The 22,289-nt window shown below is 41.9% G+C and overlaps 1 protein-coding gene across 1 annotated transcript in view; it reads left to right on the forward strand.

Annotated features, from left to right (window-relative positions):
• Positions 1–20,713, forward strand: part of LOC138510185 (contactin-associated protein-like 4) — a 2,554,874-nt gene extending 2,534,161 nt beyond the window's left edge. The window contains exons 22-24 of the mRNA XM_069625670.1: positions 8,077–8,298; positions 12,025–12,096; positions 17,136–20,713. Coding sequence (XP_069481771.1) covers positions 8,077–8,298; positions 12,025–12,096; positions 17,136–17,329 — 488 coding nt within the window. The 3' untranslated portion in view covers positions 17,330–20,713. The remainder of the gene's footprint in view (positions 1–8,076; positions 8,299–12,024; positions 12,097–17,135) is intronic.
• Positions 20,714–22,289: the final 1,576 nt, after the last annotated feature.

The raw sequence follows: 22,289 nt of genomic DNA on the forward strand, positions 1-22,289 counted from the left end.
CCATCAGTCAATGGCAGGATATTTTTGTATATCATTAAAATAACTGTGAAAAAGCATGATAAGCACAGTTGTGATTAACCTACTGCTATTAAACACCTTTAAAAAAGGCCAAACAATGTCCATTTAAAGGAACGTTATGATTTAAAAGCAAAACCTAAAAACCAAAGATAATGCAAGGCATGTTTAGCAAAGCAGCCATACCTTGGCCCCTGCTTTGAATTGCTATGAATTGCCAAGTGCTTCAGACAATATCACAGGGTAGAGGTTAAAAAGAGCCAGGAAAAATGTGGCTTCTAGGTTTTTCATTGTAGCCATAAACTCGCTTCAACTAATGTTCTATTCAAACCCATCCACCATCGAACTGCACTGGCTACTGCTGCAATTACATATCACCTTCAAATCCTACAGCATCATCAACAAGGCTGTGGCCCTCCCTCAAGTACCCAAGCTACCTCGCATACAACATCTGAAAACAGGCCTTCTCTCTTTATGCCCCCAGACTCTGCAACCTCCTCCCCATCAATTGATACCACTCCATTTCTACATTCCAAGAAGCCGCTAAAGACACTCCTCGTCGAGGAATGGCTCCTCATTAACACCTATTATCCACACACACACACTCCTCACCTAAACTGAGACTGGGCCACGTGCTCTCCCTGTTTCCTCCCCTGGTTGCTTGTAGATCCCACACAGCCAAATTGCCCTCCCTCCACCTCCTCCGCTATTAACTCCCTGCATCTCTGCTTCCATCAATGTGTGCTTCCCCCGATGGATTGTAAAGTGTCGTTTTTCTTCTCAATGTCAGGTCTGTGCTCAATAAATATCCTAATAAGATAAGGAAAATATGTATTCATCTTTACCATTCTGAAAATTCAAAAATATAACCAGCACACATATATAATATGCCTTCATGCTCTATGTGAGATAACAGGCAAGGTCCTGAACTGGGAATCGAACAAGCAGAGAAAGACCCTTGGAGAAACCCTAGTGTAACAATAGAAGAAATATGCCATACCCTGAGACGTGAGGGACCTGGGGAAATGGATGCTAATTATTTCAAACCGTAGTATCTGAGCTTGATTGCCTGCTTCCACAGACAATGCAGGCAATGATGTGCTTTCAGGTGCAGAAGACATGTTATGTAAAATGTTCTTGTAAAACGCACTGAAGGTCCCTGGGAACACAGTAACATCTCTTTTTCCAGCCTGGCTAGGCACATAATACTGTTAACACACAGTTGTGGGGCCGGGTGTTATCCTCTGTCCCTCATTTTTAATAAAATGTTGATCCGCTTGAGAAAATTACACCATCAGGTGGCCCCTCAGAATAGGATGCTCAGCTGTCTTGAAGCAGGAGTCACTTTTCATATCAGCTGTCTTGAAGCAGGAGTCACTTTTCATATCAGCTGTCTTGAAGCAGGAGTCACTTTTCATATTGTGTGTTTGGAGCAGGGCTCCTCAGTGGTACAGGGACTGGGCGGTGGAAGAGAAGGCATAAAAGAGGTTGGAAAGTTCTGGGAATTGGGGGCAGGGACAGGGTGGAGGAATGACGGTGGGAGTGACGTAAAGGTGCTTGTGGAATCCCGTGAACCCGCACAACCCATGCCCACACTAGCCAGGAATGCCTCAAAAGCCTGGTTTCCGATTGGCCACAGGACTTGAAGGTTCTCTCCTGGGTGCTAAGTATTGCAAATGCCCATTAAGCAAACAATGTAACCATTTTTATTGGCGGAGGTTTTCCATTTTGTTTTACCTGAAATGTAATCGTCTGTGATTGACTTATGGCTACAATTGGTGGTTCTAATGATAAAGAGGCGGCATGAGATTATCTGTAGCATTGGATATGCACTCGTGTCAGAGAAAAGTAAGGGATGTGACTTAAAGAGTTAAAATAGGGCTTGATTAAGAAAGATGTTCAGTGGACCAAATCAGCAAACGACCTGAGCAAAAAAAAAAAAAAAATAACTGCAGGATTTCAGGAGCTACATGGACCATAATGTGAATACCCACGTGCATATTGATTCATAACAATGTATTGAAAACATCTTACAGATGATCAAGACTGCTCCTGGTTTGCTCTAGTACAGGCTTTGTAAATAGTTACATGGTAGCAAATCTGACATGCTTCTTATTCTCTCAAGTGCAACTTTAGGTGAATCTGACCCGTAGCCTTCCACAGCTGGACATACATGAGCATTTGATTTTTTGGGAATGCTAGACCATAGTAGCCGTTAATGCCAGAAAACTGGCTTGAACCCTTTGTTTGAATGCTTCTTGACCATGCTAGGCAACATCTCCACCCAACCTTGCCTTTGCCTCATTAAGAGTTAAGTGGGTAGCAGCAAGGGTTTTCCAGAGCCTTGGGAGGAATTCATCTGGTTGAGGATTGGGGAGCCTCTTGTTTTTCTTTTCCCCCTTTATTTCCCCTGCATTAATATTCATCACCTATCCTTGGTGTCCTTGGTTCTTGAATGTCTCCTATCAACCCCTTCAAATCATTGAAGTTTGATCCCAGCACACCTATGGAATGGTGGGACATATTGTTGCCCCTTCCATACCTTTTGATCCATTGTGGAAGTCTTTTCATTAGGCTCGAGCCATCCATTGTTCAAAGGATTCTTCCAAGCTTCCATATATCGGAGAGGATCAGTCTTCCTTACATCGATGCAGGTCATTCTTCAGAGAATGAAACCTTGTCTCAGTCCTGTGATGCAGGAAGGGCTTTCCTTATCTATCGACAGAGATTAGCTTCCTTGCGCAAGTCGTATTATTTTTTTGTCAATTATGGTCCTTCTTGGTAGGGCCTCAAGTCCTCTCTTTCCTCCATCGTTTGGTGGATTATGCTTCCAATCTCTAAAGCCTACTCAACATCAGGAGAAATGTGGCCTGGTACAGCTCTCCCTCATCCGACAAGTCAGATTGCTACATTCTTTCCATTATTTAATGTGGGTTTCAATCTTAAGGTTTTGCTGTGATGCAACTGGCCTGTTTCCTTCTATCTTCATCTCACATTGCTGCCAACATGTTAGTGATCATAGAAAAAAGGGTTGGGCTCTAGATAAGTAACACTCCTGTGCTGAGCTCTGTGGGTGATTTGCTTGGATTATATCTGGTTCTGCAGGGTCACATTGTGCATACTGGATGACAATTCTTCCAATGGCTTTTGTGACCCACACGGAATCTGGTCCCATGGACCTTACCTATCTGCCTTGATAAAGACCTTCCGGGGTTGAAACACGTGTCGTCTGCCCCTCTCCTTACAGACAATGTGTCTAAACTATGTTCCAATGCAAATAAAAACACCTATGTAACAACGACAGCTAAAACCTGTGAGACCCTTTTATATTGAAGGGCCATATTACTCTCATTGCAAGCTACCCAGGACGTTGTCTTAATGTTAGTGATCATATTGAGGAAAGTTTGGTTTTGTGTGCTTATTCCCTTAATGTTCCATTTAACAACAGGGTTAAAATTACCTTTTTTGGAATACAGTCATGTGTACTATTTGCTTTCGTTCTGTTATACCTTTGCTCTCTGGAAGCGAGTGTTTTCCTCTCCATAGCACAACACCGCCTCACGGCTAATGACTGTGACTTTGACTACTTAACATTAATCTTCATGACACCTCGTCCTCCTCTTCCTTGTCACAGAACCTGAAGGCCCCCAGCTCTGTGGCTTAACCTTTCCTGAAAATGTTGCTCTTTTTCTGATTACAATATGTACAGGAATGGGGTTACTTGCCTTGAGAAGAGGGGTTCCTTTGTTAATAAAAAAAAGGTGTGTCTTTTGTATGCCATTTCTAGGTGATGACCTACTCTGACAGTTACAGACTGTGACCAGGAATAGTAGTGTCAGGTGTTATGTTATGTTATGTTACATGGATTGTACTGCACCACATCACCACTGTAGTGGGCTTAGAGAACCTGGCTTTTCTGCTGATCGTTATACCGTGCCCTCTGTATTTGCAATATGCTCTTGCATGCAAAGCACTTTTTGCCCCGATGCGATATTCCTTGTCTCGAGTGACATTAGTCTTACTTTATTTCTGTTTACCCATCACTGAGATGCATGAAGAGAACGTAACTGTACCTCTCTGCTGTTCCAGCAATGCGGCGCTAGATAGAAACCAAGCTTCCCACATGCACGTTTTTGCCCAAGCCGAGCACATGGTTTCCTAAAATGAGCAAACTGGACGGTGAAAGCGGAGAGAGGGGAAACAACTCTACCTCTTAACTATTAAGTCATTTTTCAAATCCCCCTGTCATCCAATGTCAATTTGAGTTTAGCTTTTTCCAATTGTATTTACTCTTGTAACGTCGAAGCTTATTCCACCATCAGTACACATTGTAACAAACTCATGCTACACTTCTCGCCATCACGATCAGATAGCTAAGAACTAGATGTTACAATAAATATACAGCAGTGTGAGTATCATTATTTTACCCAAACGCCAAAAACGATCTTGGGTGGTGGTGACTAGTATTATTTTAGTTGTTTGAAGACATCAACGTGAAAGCACCAACAATACATGTAAATAAATGTGTTGGCAGGCTGAGAGTGGAACACAGCCACACACATCCCTATGCCACGCACATTGCTTTCCCGGCGTGCATGGTCACATGACATGAGCACACTGGTGTCCTAGGCGATGCAGTATGGATCCATAATTCAGCTTCCCCGGCTAAAAGTTGCCCTTCTAGTTCATTTGCCGCATTTCAAACCTCGTTGCCATACAATACTGATTTGATATAATAGTTTATTTTATTGTATTTGCTTGTCCAGCTTAATCTGGACACAGTAGAAATGGGAGCTCATCTCTGCTTCACTTTTTTTAACATTGTGATTGTGTCGTGGGTAATACAGTACAGTGTGTTGGGGGCAAAGAGTCTAATTGCATCACAACCAATGCTGTGAAGATAACACCAAGAGAGGCGTAGACGAGAATAACCCCATCTCCAAGCAGCACAATGTCCTCTTCTGCATTCACACTTCTATAATAAATGGCGTTGCTTGTTGCTTGTTTTATTATGTTGCTAGCACTGACTTATAGCTGCCATTAACCATGTGGAACTATTTATTGTAGTTCTTAGAACATTGGACCAGAGTGGTCTACACAGTTCTGGTCGATGAACGCAGAGTCTGCATTACTAAGCCTTGAAAAGGTCTTTGCTTACATGGTCGGGAGTATTTTAGTACAATATTGAGAAGAACATTGAAACATTGGAATATCGAAGGGGCTTTTAAGCACATTATGACTTTCGACTGGGCCTCAGAGAGATGTGTCTGCTAATTGCAGCACCCATCATACAGGGAAAAGGCAAAAGTGAAGTGTGAAAAGTGAGGGCTGGGCGGGAAGAAGGCTTCTTTTTCTTTGATTTGGGGGGACAAGTGAAGACAGTGGATGTCAATTCTTGCATGGTCTGTTGCATTCTGTGCTCTCTTTAAGGTAAGGGATTAGAGGCACTGCATCACATTGTACTGTTGCGTTTGTAAAAGATGATGGACAGGCTCGACCAAAGTACAAACACAGAGCTGGCATGGATATGCGCCTTCCAGCAGTCTTTCTCATATTAGGATACAGGAAGCTGGTGCTTCTACAATTCAAGTCAACACTAGCCTTGACTTGGAGAGACATGTTCACAGTCTGTGCACCTATGATGCTCCAAACCATGTGATATTACTCTCCCCTCATAGGTGTAGACATTATACATGTTCAACTTTGTAGTTTGCAGATTCCTACTCAGGAATCCCAACATTGATACTGTGGAACCAAGATCAGGGATGCAAGCCCTGTACATGATGTATTGACTGTAGAGTAAAGCATATCATAGCAGTAAAAGTTGAGGTCTCTAATCTTCACAGCTCTTGATGTTTTGCACTACAACTCCCATGACCCGCACCATCAGTTCTGCTCTCTGGGGTGGTGGGAACTGCAGTGAAAATCATCTGGAAAACCAACATTTGTAGATCCATGATTAAAGCAGTTGCAGGAAAGACCCTCCCTCATGTTAGGCAATGATTTTGATGATTGTAGGTATGCTCATCCAGTTTGGGAACGCTATGCAGTGTGTCAACCCCAACAGCAACATATTCTGTTATGCAATGATAATAAATGTGGCATTGAAAATTGCCATGCTAATCTTATCATTTGCTAGAACGGAAGCTGTCCGTCCGAGATCTCAGCTCACCATAATCGCAGACACACTTTCAACGTGTAGTGTTGCATAGTTTGTGGTACTAACAAACTTTACCGAACATTTTTTTTTAATGTTGCTTTGCACATAGATGGGAATATCTTGCCTGTTCCCACACTCCCAAATCATCCTTGACAACAGGCACCAGTTTGGAGCTGCCACCAAATGAGCAACAGGGAATTGATAGTCACTCACTGCAATTGTAATGTCTTCGTATAATGAGGCAGTGAGATGGAACAATGATAACAGTAGAAGGGAGGTATCAAGTCCTTGGCTCCTGGTACACAATGCCAAGGGAACAGATTAAAGTCTGCTGTGAAGTCCTTCCTGATCGACCCTGCCAGGTACAACTTGTGTCCTTCCGATCCTCTATCTCCCTCTCCACTTGTGGTACCTCTCGCCCTGGCTTTTCAACCAATACCTGGCAGCACTGGCCTACTGCATTTCCATCTTCTGCTGAAAGTTCCAGTGCTATGCTGATTATACTGTTCTCAAAACGTCATATACCACAGCAGAGGATACACAAACTTCTTACTCTGCAGTAGATAGCTATGTCATATACAAAAAGAAGTTCCAATGTATCAAAAAGTGTCTGTGGGTATCCTCTCAAACAATTCCAATAATACTAAATGATTTATGTTTCTTATTCACAAAAATGTGTCCATTTTATTAATTACACAAACATCATGTTTCTTAAAAACAATCATAAAAATGATCATATAACATAAAACAAATTACAAAAACTTAAAACAACACAAGTGAAACCAACATGAGTAGGTCCTAATAAAGTACTTTTTAAGGGTCACAAAGTGTAGCTAATACACACTAGGATCCCTAAGCCTCAATGTCCGAATGTCCCGTCAAGACCCACCGAAACATTTCGTACACTGTTCTACTGTTTCCATGCACATGTCAGAAAGGAGCATCGCAGCTACGCAGCGGCTCCTGTGTACCCGATGTCCAAAGCTTAAAACCAGAGCAAATCAGGAGAGGACTGGAGCATATTTCATATGATCATGTAAAGATTTGCCCAAGCACATCTCAGAAATACTGCAGGCATCTCCAGATTTGCTCCAGTGCAAATCGTTGTGAATACCGAATGCATAGGGTCGCATGAGCAAGTCTGAGATGCTCAAAGACTTCTCCTTGTTTGCTCCAGTGGGCCGGGAGGATAGCTGAGAGACAACGTGCTCGCCTTGGAAGCAAGACGTTGTGGAGCAACGCAGGTGCGATCCCCGGGTCCTTGGGTTTTCAAACTCCTATGGATACCCAATTACTATTACAGTGGATATTTCTGTTAATCAGTCCAGTTATATTTACTTCCCGCTGGATTCCAGAAGAGAAGGTATCTTAATGTAATATGCTGCACTTGTGGAATCTTGCGCCACTCCACTGTAGTAGAATCTGCTTCCTGTGTGTGTGCTCATTGGTGTGTTTAAGAAAACAGCATCCGTGAGGAGCGCGCCATCCATTCATAGGGTTCCTGTATCGCAACTGTTAAAGAAATTGCCGTGCTCAAGGAGCTTGGAGTCTTTTATGTTCTTGTAAAAAAAAATCTCTGGAGAATAACACATTATAATTAACTCAAATAGTATTTTTATGTAACGTGCTGCTTTATCTTTTTCCCTTAATTACTATGCACATTGGAGAATAAACTAATACAGCGCCGCTAATTATTCCCATCATTGTTATCTATGAAGTGTTGAATGTAAGTAAAGGGCTGGGCGCATAATAGAGCCAATATTAGAATTCAGAAACGCTGCATATGCTGCCGAGGCCCAATTACACTCTGAGGAAGGCAGGTTAATTCTTCAATTATTCTTCTGTCACTTTATTTTTTACATTTGCTCCATGATTAATTGTCCCCTGCTTCTTCTGATTAGGAGAAAATGACGGCGTGGATCCAGAGACCCTGAAAGCCAGCTTCTCCGGCTTTGTTGGCTGTCTTTCCGCGGTGCAGTTCAACCAGATGTTCCCGTTGAAGGCAGCGTTGCGCCATGGCGTCTCTGCTCCGGTCTTTGTGAAAGGGCGCGTCTCTGAATCCAGCTGCGGCGCTGCCCCTGGAGCCGACCCGTCTTCCAGTGAAACGACTCACTCCTTTGCAGGTACCGTGTGCGCGCTTCAGCAACTGCTGCGCGCGTAGGAGTATCTGCTTTGATGAAGTAACTGGGAGGACTAGTTTGCATTCAGAATGCCCAAACCGCAGGAAGAGAAATGTACAGACACGAAGCAGCAACACAAGAAATGCCAGCCCCGTTTAGTAAATGGGGTGCACCGCATCCCTTCCGATATATTCACTTGAATGTAAGTAATGGGCGTTTTTCTCTCTTTGGCCTCAGTATTATTCCACATGAAAAGTAACATGCGAGGAGGAGTAAATGCAGAATTATGTCAAACCTTCAGTAGCAATGTCCACAAAATAATACCCCTTTTTTTAAATCTTCACCACTTCATTACCATATGGACTAGCCATGTTCTCAAAATCTTGGCGTATGGCACATATCATTTAGAACCACTCTAATATGCATTGTCCTTTGTCCGAGTCCTTCTCCTTCATCCCAGTCCATTTCCTCCTTCATCCTAGTAATCCTTCTATCCTGTTTACCCAGTCCTCGTCATTTTGCTTCATTCATCCATCTCAGTCCTTCTCTTTCCACCCTGTTCTTCTTCTTTACCTTCCTCCCAGTCCATCTCCTTAATGCAAGTTCAGGACTTCTCCTTCATGCATGTTTTTTTTTCTTCTCATTTGTCCCAGTCCCTCTCCTTCACAGCAGTCCTTCTCTTTCTTGTTCTCCATAGTACACCAACCTATCCATCATCCCAGTCCTTACCCTTTTCTTCAACCCAGTCATTCTCTTTTACCCAAGCTCAGCTCTTCTCCTTTTGTCCCAGCCCTTCTGATTCGTCCCATTTCATATACGTTATCCCAGTGTTTCTCCTGTACCTTAGTACATCACATCCACCTTCATCTCAGTCATTCTTCTGCCGTTCCACACGGTCCTTCACCTTTTAATTTATCCAAGTGCTTCTCCTTTTCTGAGTTGTTCTCATTTGTCCTAATCCGTCTTCTTTGCTCATGTTCCTGTTCTCCTGCTCCATCCCATTCCTTAGCCTTCACTTTAATCTGTGTCATTATCCTTCATCCTTCCTTGTTCGAGTCCTTCTCCATTTTCACCTCCCTTCTCTGTCCATGTTCTTCTGCTTCTTTGTCCCGATAATTTGCCTTCTCTTTTTCCAGTACATCAGAGCTTTGTTCCAGCCCTTCACATTCTTCATCCTATTCCTCCTTCTACATCACAGTCCTGGTCCACAACATCCCATCTCTCTCCTTCTTCGTTCCAAACTTTCCTATGTGCCCCTCTCCTTCTCTTTTTCCTTTGTCCCAGTCCTTCTCATGCTCTTATATTCAGCCTTCCTCCCAGCCATTCTCCTTACTCCTAGTGCTTCCCCTTCTTCTTCTCTGTTCTTTGCCATCTTTCCAGTCTGTTTCCTTCATTCCCTCTGCTTGGCGGCAGTCCTTGTCTTTCTCATTTGTTTCAATCTCTTTGTTCTATTCCTTTGTCCTAGACCTTCTCATTTGTCCTGGTCCTCCTCCTTTATCCCATTGATCCCACCTTCATCACCAGTCCTTCTTATTATTAATTCCAATCCTTGACCTTTATCCCACGGATTGTCCTTATCCTTCATCATGCTTCTTGTCATTTTATTTCATCCCAGAACATCTACTCATGCATCATCAAACCCCTTCGTCCTCGTAATTGTCATTAGTCAAAATCCTTCTCTTTCATTCTAGTTCTTCACCTTTATCCCAGTCCTCCTTTTCCTCCAGCTCAGTCCCCCCCATTCTTTTGTGCAAGTACTTTTTCTCCTTCCTTCCAGTCCTTTCCTCAATCCCAGTATTCCTTCACTTTTGTCCCATTTCTTCATTTTATTCTAAATCCCTTAATTTAATTTTAGTTGATCTTAGTTCTTCTCATTAGTACTTATGTTTTCCTTAGTCTTTTTACTAGCCCATAGCCCAAGATCCAGTCCTTAGTCCTAGACTTATCCATTAGTCATGTTGCTGATCCGTAGTCCTAGTCCTTCATCTTTAGTGATAGACCTAGCCATGTTGCTTGTCCGTAGTCTTAGTCTTTCATCTTAATCTGTTGTAAAAGTGCTTCTACTTCATCCTAGCCTTTCTACTTCTGTCTAGCCTTAGTCAGGTTCTCAATTTCTCATCCCATTATGTATCACTTCATCTATATTTTGATCTTTTCCTCTTATGATCTCTATTCCTATCTGTCATTGTCCCTCTCTCTCTTGCTCTTTATTCATCTAGCTTTCTCTTCCTATCCCTCTCTCACTCTGTTTCCCTATCCCTCTCTATCTCTATTTTCTTTATTATGTCTTGCATCTCTTTTGCTCTCTCTCTTTCTCTCTCTCTCTCTCTCTGTGTCGTGATTGTGCTCTACTACTCTCCCTTTCTCTCACTGGGGAGTGTGTTGCCAGTTGGTGTGGAAATATTACAAGAGAAGGTGATGAAAAAGATAAAGGCACCCTCGAGAGTTTGTAAGCGGGCTATAGGCTGGATGAATACTGTGTAATAGATTGCACAATAAGTGTGCCCTCTTATACTTAAACAGGCCCCCTCTACGCCTGCATAGAGATCTGCGTGCAGTATCTCGCCATTTCCCAATGAGATCCTTGCTTGGTTTCAGGGTTTGAGATATCAGTTGAATTTAAGCCCTAGTATTAAGCATACAACCTGTAGACAAGGAAAAAGAAGAGCTGCTGCTTTAGGTGTGTACGAGGTATATAGTAAGGCATACATATGCATCAAAATGTCACAGTTGGAAGTGTGCATATGGCCTTCAGGCTATCAGATCTTGATTGCATCAGTTAAGACACCATGTCGACATGAAGTGTCGAGGCCCTCTTTTCATGCGGTGGCTGGTAAACGGATGCTGGGTCTTGGTATGACGCAATATGATCATCTCACTCTGAATAATAGCTATTTAGTATTACATGCCGTCCTAATTGGAGATCAAAGGTGTGGTTTAGCATTATTGAATCTAGGTCAGATGGTACACATATGCAAAAAAATGTAAAAAATCAATAAATCTACAAGACTTTGTAATATGCTGCCTAAGCTGCAGGATTTGTGTGTCAGCTTCGGATGTAAAATGTGTAATCAGCCAGCGAGGATAACAGCTCATGCGATAATAGTCATGTGATCGCTGGCCAACAGCTTGACGGTTTATTGAGGGGTATTATGCGTCAGACACGGTTCCATGCTTGTGTAAGTAAAAAGCGAATGCCTTTTTATAGAAACCTGCAGCTTCAGCTTGCTGAGTTGCTGTTATGCAGGATGATATGCTGTCTGCTATCTAACAAGAAATCTGATATGACATGTCATGGATACCGGAATAAACAACTGCTAACATCGTATTCCGTTTATTTAGTAGTTGTTTTATATTGTTCCACAAGGCATCAACATATTAAGCAGACACCTGAGACCATCCTCTGACATTCAGAGTTGCAGTTAACAAAGTCGCTCAAAGAAAACAAAAAGAAATCAATGACATGAGCATAACAAGGAGCTTTCTTAAATGGGGCACTATTTCCTCCTCCCTTAGCTGTCCTAAGGGGGCCTGTGCCCCCTCTCTCAAATAGGAGGGAGGCTCTCACGTTGCATGTAACCTTTTTCTTGGTATTAAAACCACTGCACCCCAAAGATGACTTCATATTTGGAAGTAACATAGTACTATGATGCGATCAATGATACTTTGAGCCCTATACATACTTCCTCTCTGTTTATCTATGTCCCTTTCTCTTTTTTTCTGCTGCAGACCACTCGGGACCTATAGATGGTGGAGAGCCCTTGGCTAATGTTATCAGAAGTGATTCTGCAATCATTGGAGGTAATAGGAGAGGGACTGAAGATGCATGATTCTATTTTATGCCATGTGTATAAGCATTTGTTTTTTTCTTCAAAGAAACTTGTATTTAAATTAACATGTTGTGAGTACAGAAACAAGCATATCAACAGGTGCAGTACAATGCAACCACTTTCGGGCCACTTGTACCCACATATTCGCTGGAGATCAATGCAGTATAGACATGGGTTCAATATTCTTGAGTCGGTTGCCCTCCCCGCCCCCAGACTCCGGCCACACACTCCTTTCTTCCAGGTGGGGATCACAGAGAGGAAAAGAGTTGCAGCAATTGGGGCTCTAGCAGCCATGGCAGGGCAAATAAGCATTTTTAATGTGCCAGTCACAACTGTAGTGGTCTTATAGCATCAAGGATAAAAAGATGGTGCATCATAAATTCAAGGTCTCGTCGCATAATGATTGGAAGTTAGGCCAACCTCAATGCAAGATTAGCTCTTCCAATATTGCAACCTATGCTTTGTGATTAAAATGTCCATCTTTCTTAAAATGTATTTGCAGCTTTATCTGTAAAACTATTTTGAAAATGTATTGGTGAATATGTTATTGCATATTATAATGAAGCAATATTTTCTAAGGAAATGGGTAGACTATTAAAAATTACCCCAGGGATGCATACATGCACACACAACATTCTTGAAGAAAATAAAATAAAATTGTTAGCTGAGGTAGGAATGATGAAATAATCTCTTAGCAACAGCCCATGCTGATAAAATGAACTGGGTTATTTTCAGGTGCATTTCCACAACCAAGAGCTTAACGTTTGCTGGTGGTATCATGTTTATTATAGGAAAGAGGCAAGTTTGGCAGAAAAAGTCACAATCCACAGCGCTTGTATGACAAAATTGAACAGTGAGCACCAAGGCTGCAGGTGTCCGGGGAGTGTGGAAGTACTGCCAAGTACAATTCCACTGTTGTAGATACAAATGTAACAGGAGCAATTCCCAGTCACACTGTGCCAAAAAGGAGTGCAAATAAGGGCATGAAGTCCAAGGAATTAATGAGAGATGTAGCCGTAAGTGCAACAGATTTAGTCACAGAATAGCACGTGTTTCGAGTCTTGACCGACTCTTCATCCGAGGCTAATCATGATAAGAATCAGAATTCAAAACAAAATGTGCACCATTAAAGAGTGATAGCAGTTGCAAAACCATCAATTACACAATTCAAACCAAACTGGGGGCGTAGTACGCAGGGACAAAAAGGATCAGTATAGCTAGGTAACTATGTCATTTGTCATGGATGCAGTTAGAATTCAAATAGATTGTGTGAAAAAAACATCAAGCGTGAAAAACAAACATACATAAGATGAAATAAGAAATTTTGAAACAATACCACATTTGGTTGATGTTCATTAGAAGGGAAGTGTTGAAAATTCCATGAAGGTAAACCAAAAAAATATAAGGGGGGAAAAAACAAATATTGTATAAATTACAATACGGTAATGTAAATGACTGGAGCAGCGCATTCAAAGAAAATGAGCTTTGCCATTTAAAATCAATTAAAAGTTATAAAGATATATTGATGCCCTTTTAATGACTGCACAATTCAGATGAAGAGTGATTTACCTTGATTTAGAATGGGGAACTGGAAAATATTTTTTATGTGGGCAATGCCAAGAAACATCTGTGAAGAGATAATAAAAACAAAAATAATGTGGGAAAAATTGCCAGGAATGCCATTAAAGGGACGAAAAACCAAAGAAAATAGGAAAGCGTACCTCAAAGTTTCGCAATTGCGGTAAGTCTGTAAAGGATAAAAGAATAGCTGATCATTAGAAGGTGAAAGGACTGGTGAATCAATCCAATTAGAGAGTTAGTCGGCAACATTAATGCGAGCAAGTTGTGCGCGATCAAGCTAGAATAATTAATTGACTAGTGAGGATCGAGGACGTGGATGACTTGATTGGAAGGTGCAATTCCACTAATTACAGTTATCATGGAGGCCGAGGGGCCGTAGAAAAACGTCTTACCTGGATGGCATTTCGATAGGAATAAACAAGTGGAATCAGCCCGGGCCGCGAAAATGAAAGAAGGACTAAATAAGGAGGACTTAATGCGAGGAGACATAATTGCATGGTCCGAACATGGCCACGAGAAAGATAAGGTTCGCCGCCATGTTGGGTGTACTGAATACTATGAAAAACAATGAATAGGGAGCTGCAAAAGCTAGAATGAGACCAAAGTAATTGTATAGCAGTAAGCCGGAATCGATATTTACGAAAAAAGCCCCACAAAGGATGCAGATGCAAAAATGAAAATTAAGGAAAAGAAGATACAAAGAAATTGAGATTAATGCATCAGGCTTGTGTCTGCTGATGCAAATCCTGCAGTAGTTGCATGGCAGGGAGGAAGGGGGAGGCAGAATCATGACGTATGTCCCGCCCCTTCTCTCCACCATGAAAAAAGTTGAAAATGAAGTGCACCGCTCATTGAATGAGTAAAACGCTTACGCAGGACTTTTGCAATTTTAATTAACAGTACAGCTCAATGAAAATGAGCCTATTGTACCCTTAACTTCTCCACTTTGGGAGAAATAAAGCACTGCCTGTAGATATGCTTTGCAGACATGATTTTTAATGGATTCCAATGGAATCTGTCAGCTTAGTAGTAGGTGCAAATGAGAGGCGTATTCCATTGGAATCCTTTGGGGTTAGGCCTGCATGGAAGTCTTGTAAATCTAAAGGCTCTTTTGAGACGCTGCCGTGCTACCCCTCAGACGAGCTGTAAAATAATGTGGAGTGTAAAAGGAAAGGGGAAACTGCTTTGATACTCTCCTTTTACACTTCAGTCGAAAATTAACCCCCACACGTTTCTGCCAGTGCATTCATATTTCTGACGACACATATGTCAAATATCACTGCTCACTTCACCCCCAGTAAAAGTTGTGTTTGTGTTTCATGGCCCAATGCATAGATTTCTCTTTGGCACCGTGCACCTTCTAATGTCGGCTCTCTTGCTGCAGTTATAAAGAAAATGGCACACCCTTGATCTTATTTTTTGCCTCCCGAGATGTGCAGAAACGTTCTATGACTGTGTCTGTCTTTTTGCACTCTTCTGGCCCAGGATCCCAGGACCAGCTGAGGGTTCATAGCCTTCTTCTCTTCCAGAAACACTCTGAGTGTGCTGTTGAACGAGACTGAGGTTGGGACACTGGCCACATTTGCAATAGTTGCTGTCTAGCGTTTCTATTTTGCAAGTCCAGGAACGCAGAACAGTGTGTTGGGTGTAGTATCCCTCTGTTCAGATCACAGATCTCCCGGCATCGCTCGCTTCAGTGACCATCTTATGGCACTTTCATTGGAGCAATCACTTTATTGAAAATATATTTGCATTGTTCATGTTTAAATCAGCTTAATATTGGCAACTATTGTATGCTTGTGGTTGTGCCCTAATGTTATTTAACACACTTTTAAAAATTCCTGCCTCAACCGGTGTTAAGGCGTAATAACATCTTTGTCGGTAAATACATAAATATATATTTTTTATATATTTTTTAATAGGTCTCCTATGGGCATGCATGCTCTGTAATTGGGGCATCCCCAATCATGATCATCAGAGTGACAACATTCCTGGGAAAGTTACAAAAGGACCCTAATTCTCTCAGTTATTGCAAACAATTTGCTATTCCAGTATGTGTTTTCGAGGTCCGCATTCTGGGTTTTTGGGTGAAATGCCTTTAGTGTGTCTGTATTTTTGTATGTGTTTTTGCAGTAAGATAATGTCAGTGGAACCTAGGGGTGCTTGACACCACGTTATGTAGATGGAGGCCACCTTCTTAGTTCGAGTTTCTGCCATGCGACATCAGCACATCGAGTCAATCCCAAACACAAAAATCACCAAGGCATAATTTGGGAGGCATGCTGTGTAAATACATCCTGGGGAATCAAGCAACAATATCAATTAGAGCCACTAACAACCTGAACATTAAAAGTAATCCCCATAAATGGGTCATACCAATGCATGTAGCTGGTGTCTCACTAATTACGTATCTAGGACCGATCTACTCCCATTTTTGATAAATAATTATTATCATATGAGTCCTGAAGGAGCAGGATTGAATTGCTGGCAGAACCCGCTAAAACCGGTTGGCAGGGTGTCCTATTAATAGAGGCACACCTGCAGTACTAGAAATATTGTTTTTAGGTGATTTTATTGTTCAGGGCTGAGCAGGTGTGACGGAGCAATTCAATTTAGTACCAGTAACTCCTTCCGTGCTCAGCCTCCTGGCCTTTGGCTGGAGTATTATTGTTTTATGTTAGTTTCAGTTTGAATCGATTAGTATTGAGGAGGGTCAGTCTCTTTTCCTATTCCCTCAACCCAGATAGGCGGCACATCATCGCTTTCCATGGACCGCCCCATCAAAAGGGACATTGCAATCTGTTGAAGGGATAGGAGAGCCTTTGGGTAGCTGATTAAAAATAGAAACAAGGTGTTTTGGCAATGAATGTGCTCTATGGTTCATGCCATTCCACGAAGAAACATATATTCCATTCCTTGAGAATTCCGTTTCATGTGACAATCTAGCTGCCCACTCTGGCCTGTCTCTTAGAACACTCTTCATCACTGATCAACGTTTCATAATATTAAACCCTAACTCCTTGTACAAGCTCATCTATGAATCTATGATGGTGCAAAAAAAAAAAGGTGATTCTAGTTTACCTTGCTGGCAATTCAATGACAGTGCATGGGGGCTCATGGTGTTGGTAGGTCTGGAAAAGACCCGGGGCTACGCTAATGTCGGAACTGTCAGGACTGGGAGCTAGCTAGCCTTTTGGTTGTAGCTCCTGAGATTCTATCTGGGGCTACAACCAAAAGACCAGGATTTTATTCTATAGCCCCCTTAGCCCCCCCTAGAAACGCCTCTGAGCAGAGGCATGCCTCATTTAGATCCACCTGACCATGTTCTCTGCTTGTAATAACCAACTGTTTTGAAGTACCAAAGCACTTCCTCAATCTGTGACGTTATCGCTTCCTTACAATGGTCTCTGTCTCCCTTCCATCCCACAGGTGTTATCGCAGTTGTGATATTTGTGCTGCTTTGCATAACCGCCGTTGCCTTGCGCGTCTACCAGCGGAAAGGTACATACAAAAAGAGCCAGGCCAAAGGATCTGAAAACGAAACCATGACAGCAACAGCACTGAAGACCGAGCTCAGCGTGCAGCACACACTCCACGAAAACCAGAAAGAATACTTCTTCTGAGGGACGCCTTCTCGCTTCTTTACCCACCTGACAGTCAGACTCTTTCTTCTTAAGCCTGAGGTCCCCCGGGAGGCTGAGATGCCCTGGCGCTCAAGTAAACAATGATCCGAGACTTATTATACTGCGTGCGCTCAAGTCTCAGTCCTTGGGTATAGGAGGTCCCTATAGATGACTTGCATTTCTTAGCTTTCATAAAATGCATTTTAAGTAACAGTAAATAAGGTATTGTAAACAATTTTTATTGTTAGTAGTTTCTGACTCGTCAGAGGTGACCTTCTGCAGCTGCAGTTCGTCATGCATATGTGTTACAATTCAAAATGAGGTATTTGTTATGAGGTTTCGCGGCCCGTGCTTCTTCTCTTCTTAAAATGCGTGGATACAAGTGTGTTACTCATGGGTAAAGTGAACGAATATTCCGGTATAGCAAACTCTATACAATAAATGGTATTTTGTTGTTCTTTCTCATGACATCTGCTCATCTATTTGCTAGACCTGGGCAATAGCATCTCGTTAGCAAAGCTTGCCTTGGAACTTCTGAGGAACCGTGGCCTCGAGCGTGCAACGAGTGGAAGGCTGCACAGCAGTGTCACTAGGATTCATGTGTGTATGTATTTGTTTTATTCAATCTAGAACCGGATACTCTTATTATCCATCTCTGTAATTACATCACTGTCATATCACAGCTGCTCATGAAGAGATGCTTAGTGGGAGTAGGGTGTTGAACAAAAACAAAAAAAAAAACTAGGGATCCACAAGTTTCTCAAACCCCACCAGGAACTGTGGAAAATGCCAACTAAATGATGATACATGTTCCCTATGGGCCAATAAAAAACCCATAATAACTCAGACGCAAACATGTTTATGTTATGTATTCATTTGTATGTGTAGATTATACAACTTTAACACATTAGTTTATATCACATATACAATGAAAAATAACAATTACACTAAAACGAAACAAAAAACCTCCAATATGATAAAACTTTCATGGCCGACCATATCAATATGAACACATAAATATGATGTTTGAGGTGTTAAAGGTTATTTATTTGACCCTAGGGGGACCCCTTTGTCGTGGTATAGGAGTAGAAGGTGCCAGAGTGATACATTGACCGGCATTCGTTGATGTATTGCAACCCAATCAGTGATGCACCTGTTCTAATATACTGAGACGGCATCATTCCGGTGCCTACTCCCACTAAAACATTCTCAAAGCTACCCTTCATTGGGAATTGGCATATGGATTGTATGTAAATGAAGACATGAATGAATATTTTCTGAAAGTTGATTTTGTTGTATAGGGCAGCAATTGTTTATGTATAGCTTCATCAACCTAAGAGAGATGACCCTCAAGAATGCAGAAGATCAGACACACCATTTACCCCGTATTAGGGATCCTGACATCTTTGTCATTGGAGCATGTGGGTATGAACGTTATGGCCTCCTTAAAAAGTAGGTAGAGGCCCTTTTATCTGAAATCTGACAGTAGACCTCATCAATGTCAACCAGTGAGCCATATATGCAACAGAGACATCCAGTAGCCATCCCTGTTCTAATTCAAACACTACATTCCCTCTGATTCGAAAATAATGCTTTAGTGAACATATTTGCAAATATGTATACCAGCAAAGTTATGGCGGTATGGTGGGTTTAAAAAGCTTGACAAATATTCATACCATCTGAAATGTAAAAACAAAATTACCCATTTCAGCAAAGCCACAGACATTAAAGCACCACCCAGTAGCAATTACTGGACTTTCCAGTTCAAAATCAGTTGGTCAATGCATTGTGGGTATGCAAATTAGCTAAAGTCACTGGTGTTTTCTCAGAATACCCCAGTTATCCAACCACAAGGATTCAGAATATACTGCACTAGCATTTCCACATAAGTGTGAGACACGTATGCCTCAATCCTTGAAGGCTGTCACCCTGGGCTGAACAAGCTTTCTATAACATAACACTGCCATATAGAGACCTTGTCCTGGAGCAAAGGCTTGGCATTTGAACTAGTTTATATTTGCACAATACTTCCAGTGATGGCTAAGCCTTGAATTCGGCTAACCAGATTCATATATCAGTGGTATCCCAACCTGTTATGCGGAACCCTCTTCCCCGCAGTTAAATTATTGTTGTTGCCCTCTACACCTCCAAATGCCAGAAATGTTTTGTTTTTTTCTTAGTAATTAAAAGCAGTCACTATACACCCACTTTAAAGAGCCTCAACCTCTCATGGACCGCCTTCAGGCCTCCCTATTGGGTCCAGCCCCACAGTTTAAATACCACTTATATTAACCAAGTGTATCCTCCAACATAGGTTTATCATGGGATTGTCCCAGGTCACACAATTATCAAAGAATGATTTACTCTTTAACTGTTAGTACTTTGGACTTGAGAAACTGGAAGTAATTACAGTTTGCACCAGGAAAGTACATTTAATTATAAAATGAGATTTCGTCCATCCATATGTTCAGCATGGTTTAATGATCTGTGAAACACCGGATTCTCCGGATAACAATTCAAAATGGCCTATTGACAAATGTCTTCTTTCATTTTGAGGCAAACTGGTAAAAGGAAAGCATGCTAAATTATGAAAAAAGATTGTTTACATGTTTTCGAGAAAGCCATATATCGGATTTGTATTTGATTTACAGAAGCCTTCAGATATTCTACGCTGCCTTGCTATTGGCCAACATTGTGTGGTTAAACATCTGCTTTATGAGATCAAACAAAGAATAGTCGCATGCCTGTCCTTGGGATGAGTGAAGACGAATGCTATTTTCATCAGCACCATTACTGCTAAGATGGAGACTCTCCAGTCGCTGAGCTTCTTCTCCTAGGGGCATTATGCACGTGGTCACGCTACTGTACATCCACATGACAAGACGTGCAATGTGCATGTACTGTGGTGCATAATGCTTCGAGTCTGACCATGTTCAGTGTTGCACATGCCTTTTTTCCACCTCCATGTTACTAAAGGGACACATTTGGAGAACCCAGATCTGTTCGGGACATGAATAGCCAGGAGCAAACCTGAACAATGTATCCCAGGCAAATGGAGTATAGATACTTAACAAAGTGCTATGGCTACCTACAGACACGGCATGCAGGTGAAGAGGGTCTGATGAGGTGCAGGCATGCATTTGGCCACCTCCCACATCAAACTACCAAAGTGTATTTGCATATCCACCAGAAAACGATGTACTCGTTGCACTAACAGTGTCACCCTTACATTCAACAAAGTGTAACTAATTAGCTTTTGTCTTTTAATAAATAGGTTGACTTTTTAAATAAAAAAAGAAAGGAAAATTATAAAAAATGTTTGTGTAGAGCAAATACAGTTTGAAACTGGGAAAAACATGTTTTTTTAACAATAAAAAACTAAAAGCATATTGTTGTGTTTATTTCCTTGTATGGTCTGCATGTGTCTGCATGTATAGATGGGCTGTTACTACACCGGATGCTCACAGTTTGTGATCCAGAGAAGTGCCATTTTAATATCTTATATAATGGCCACCTTTGTATAACTTAGAGTTAAACTCAATTAGGAAATCTAACAATGCTGAGGTGTTCATGAGGGCTGCTCAGAGCCCCCATAAATGACATACACATGTGTGTTCTGTTTCATTAGACGCATGGGGCAGATCAATGAACTCAAGAGCTGACAAAAAGTGTGACTAGTGAATCCCTAAACAGTGACTCCGAGTTTAAGGATACAGAATGTTCACCCCTTACGACTGCACAATTAAGGAAAGCCGTAACCCATATGTTATGTTCTGGTATTTGATATTTGTATAGCGCCTACAGCCTTGTTATGGCTCCCTAGCGTTGTGGGGTGGAAGGCCTTTCGGAAGACCACAGTCTGTGATCAAACAGTAGTTACCCAACCACCACAGGAACATAATCGAGTGAATATCACCTCTTCGAAATATTCGCGCTCACAGGTCAAAGCAAGTATGTCGTCTGTGAAAATGCAACTGACCACACAAACAACAAACACTGAATGTCTCGCTCCACACATGATAACAAAAACAAGCATTAAACTGTAATCATGCACAGGGGCTATTTACTAAATGAAAACCAACAGGAACTAACACCCAACATTTGGAGGCAGACACGCCTACGCACCTACTTGCCTGTCTGACAAACTTAAAAAGGCCCATACTGCCAGACCCACCTGTTCCGCCACGCCCACAAGCTCATCATTCCAAGATTCAGGCTAAAGCGATATGGAGGGCTAAGCTTCCCGGGCATTGCCTCCGAAAACTGGAACTCTTTACCCCCTGCCCTAAGATCTGAGCAATCCTACTGGGTCTTCCGAAAACATCTGAAAACACTGTAATTCTCACAAGGCCCGACATTGAGCTGACTCATTTGTGTAACTTACTGAGTCTCTCATCTGTGCTGTTGTTTACATCATGTCACTCCCGTCCTTCTCCCCTATCCTGTTTATAGTGCTGTGATGCCCTTGGGCTTAGAGCGCTTTATAAATGCTTAAATAAAATAAATAAATAAATACAGACATCACTCAAGGGACACAACACATACGATATGAATGATAAGGAAACAAATGGTGGCACCCATGCAGCTATACTTGGGCAAATATTGTCATGTTGATGAATATGAGCTGAATGTCAAAACACACAAAGAAGCTTTGGAGAAACTGAAGAACATGAGTGGGATGAATCGGTTAAGAAAGCATATGCATTTTCCCCAACCAAAAGCAAAAAACAATGCATGTTAGTATCCACATAGCATCGGAATCCCCTCTCCCAGTGCACGTCCGAAAGAAACACATGCATAAATGCACGTCCTCTCCCATGAAGCAATCCTCTCCCACTCTTAGATTATTCATATGACCTGGATTGCACGTCCCACATCCACTCTACAGCTTATGCCACCATGCTAACTATATAAACAACAAGACAGCATCACAACATTGAACAGACGGAACTGAAGCTCC

This window comes from Ambystoma mexicanum, chromosome 6p (assembly GCF_040938575.1).
Source record: "Ambystoma mexicanum isolate Mex_15411 chromosome 6p, UKY_AmexF1_1, whole genome shotgun sequence".
Classification (NCBI taxonomy): domain Eukaryota; kingdom Metazoa; phylum Chordata; class Amphibia; order Caudata; family Ambystomatidae; genus Ambystoma; species Ambystoma mexicanum.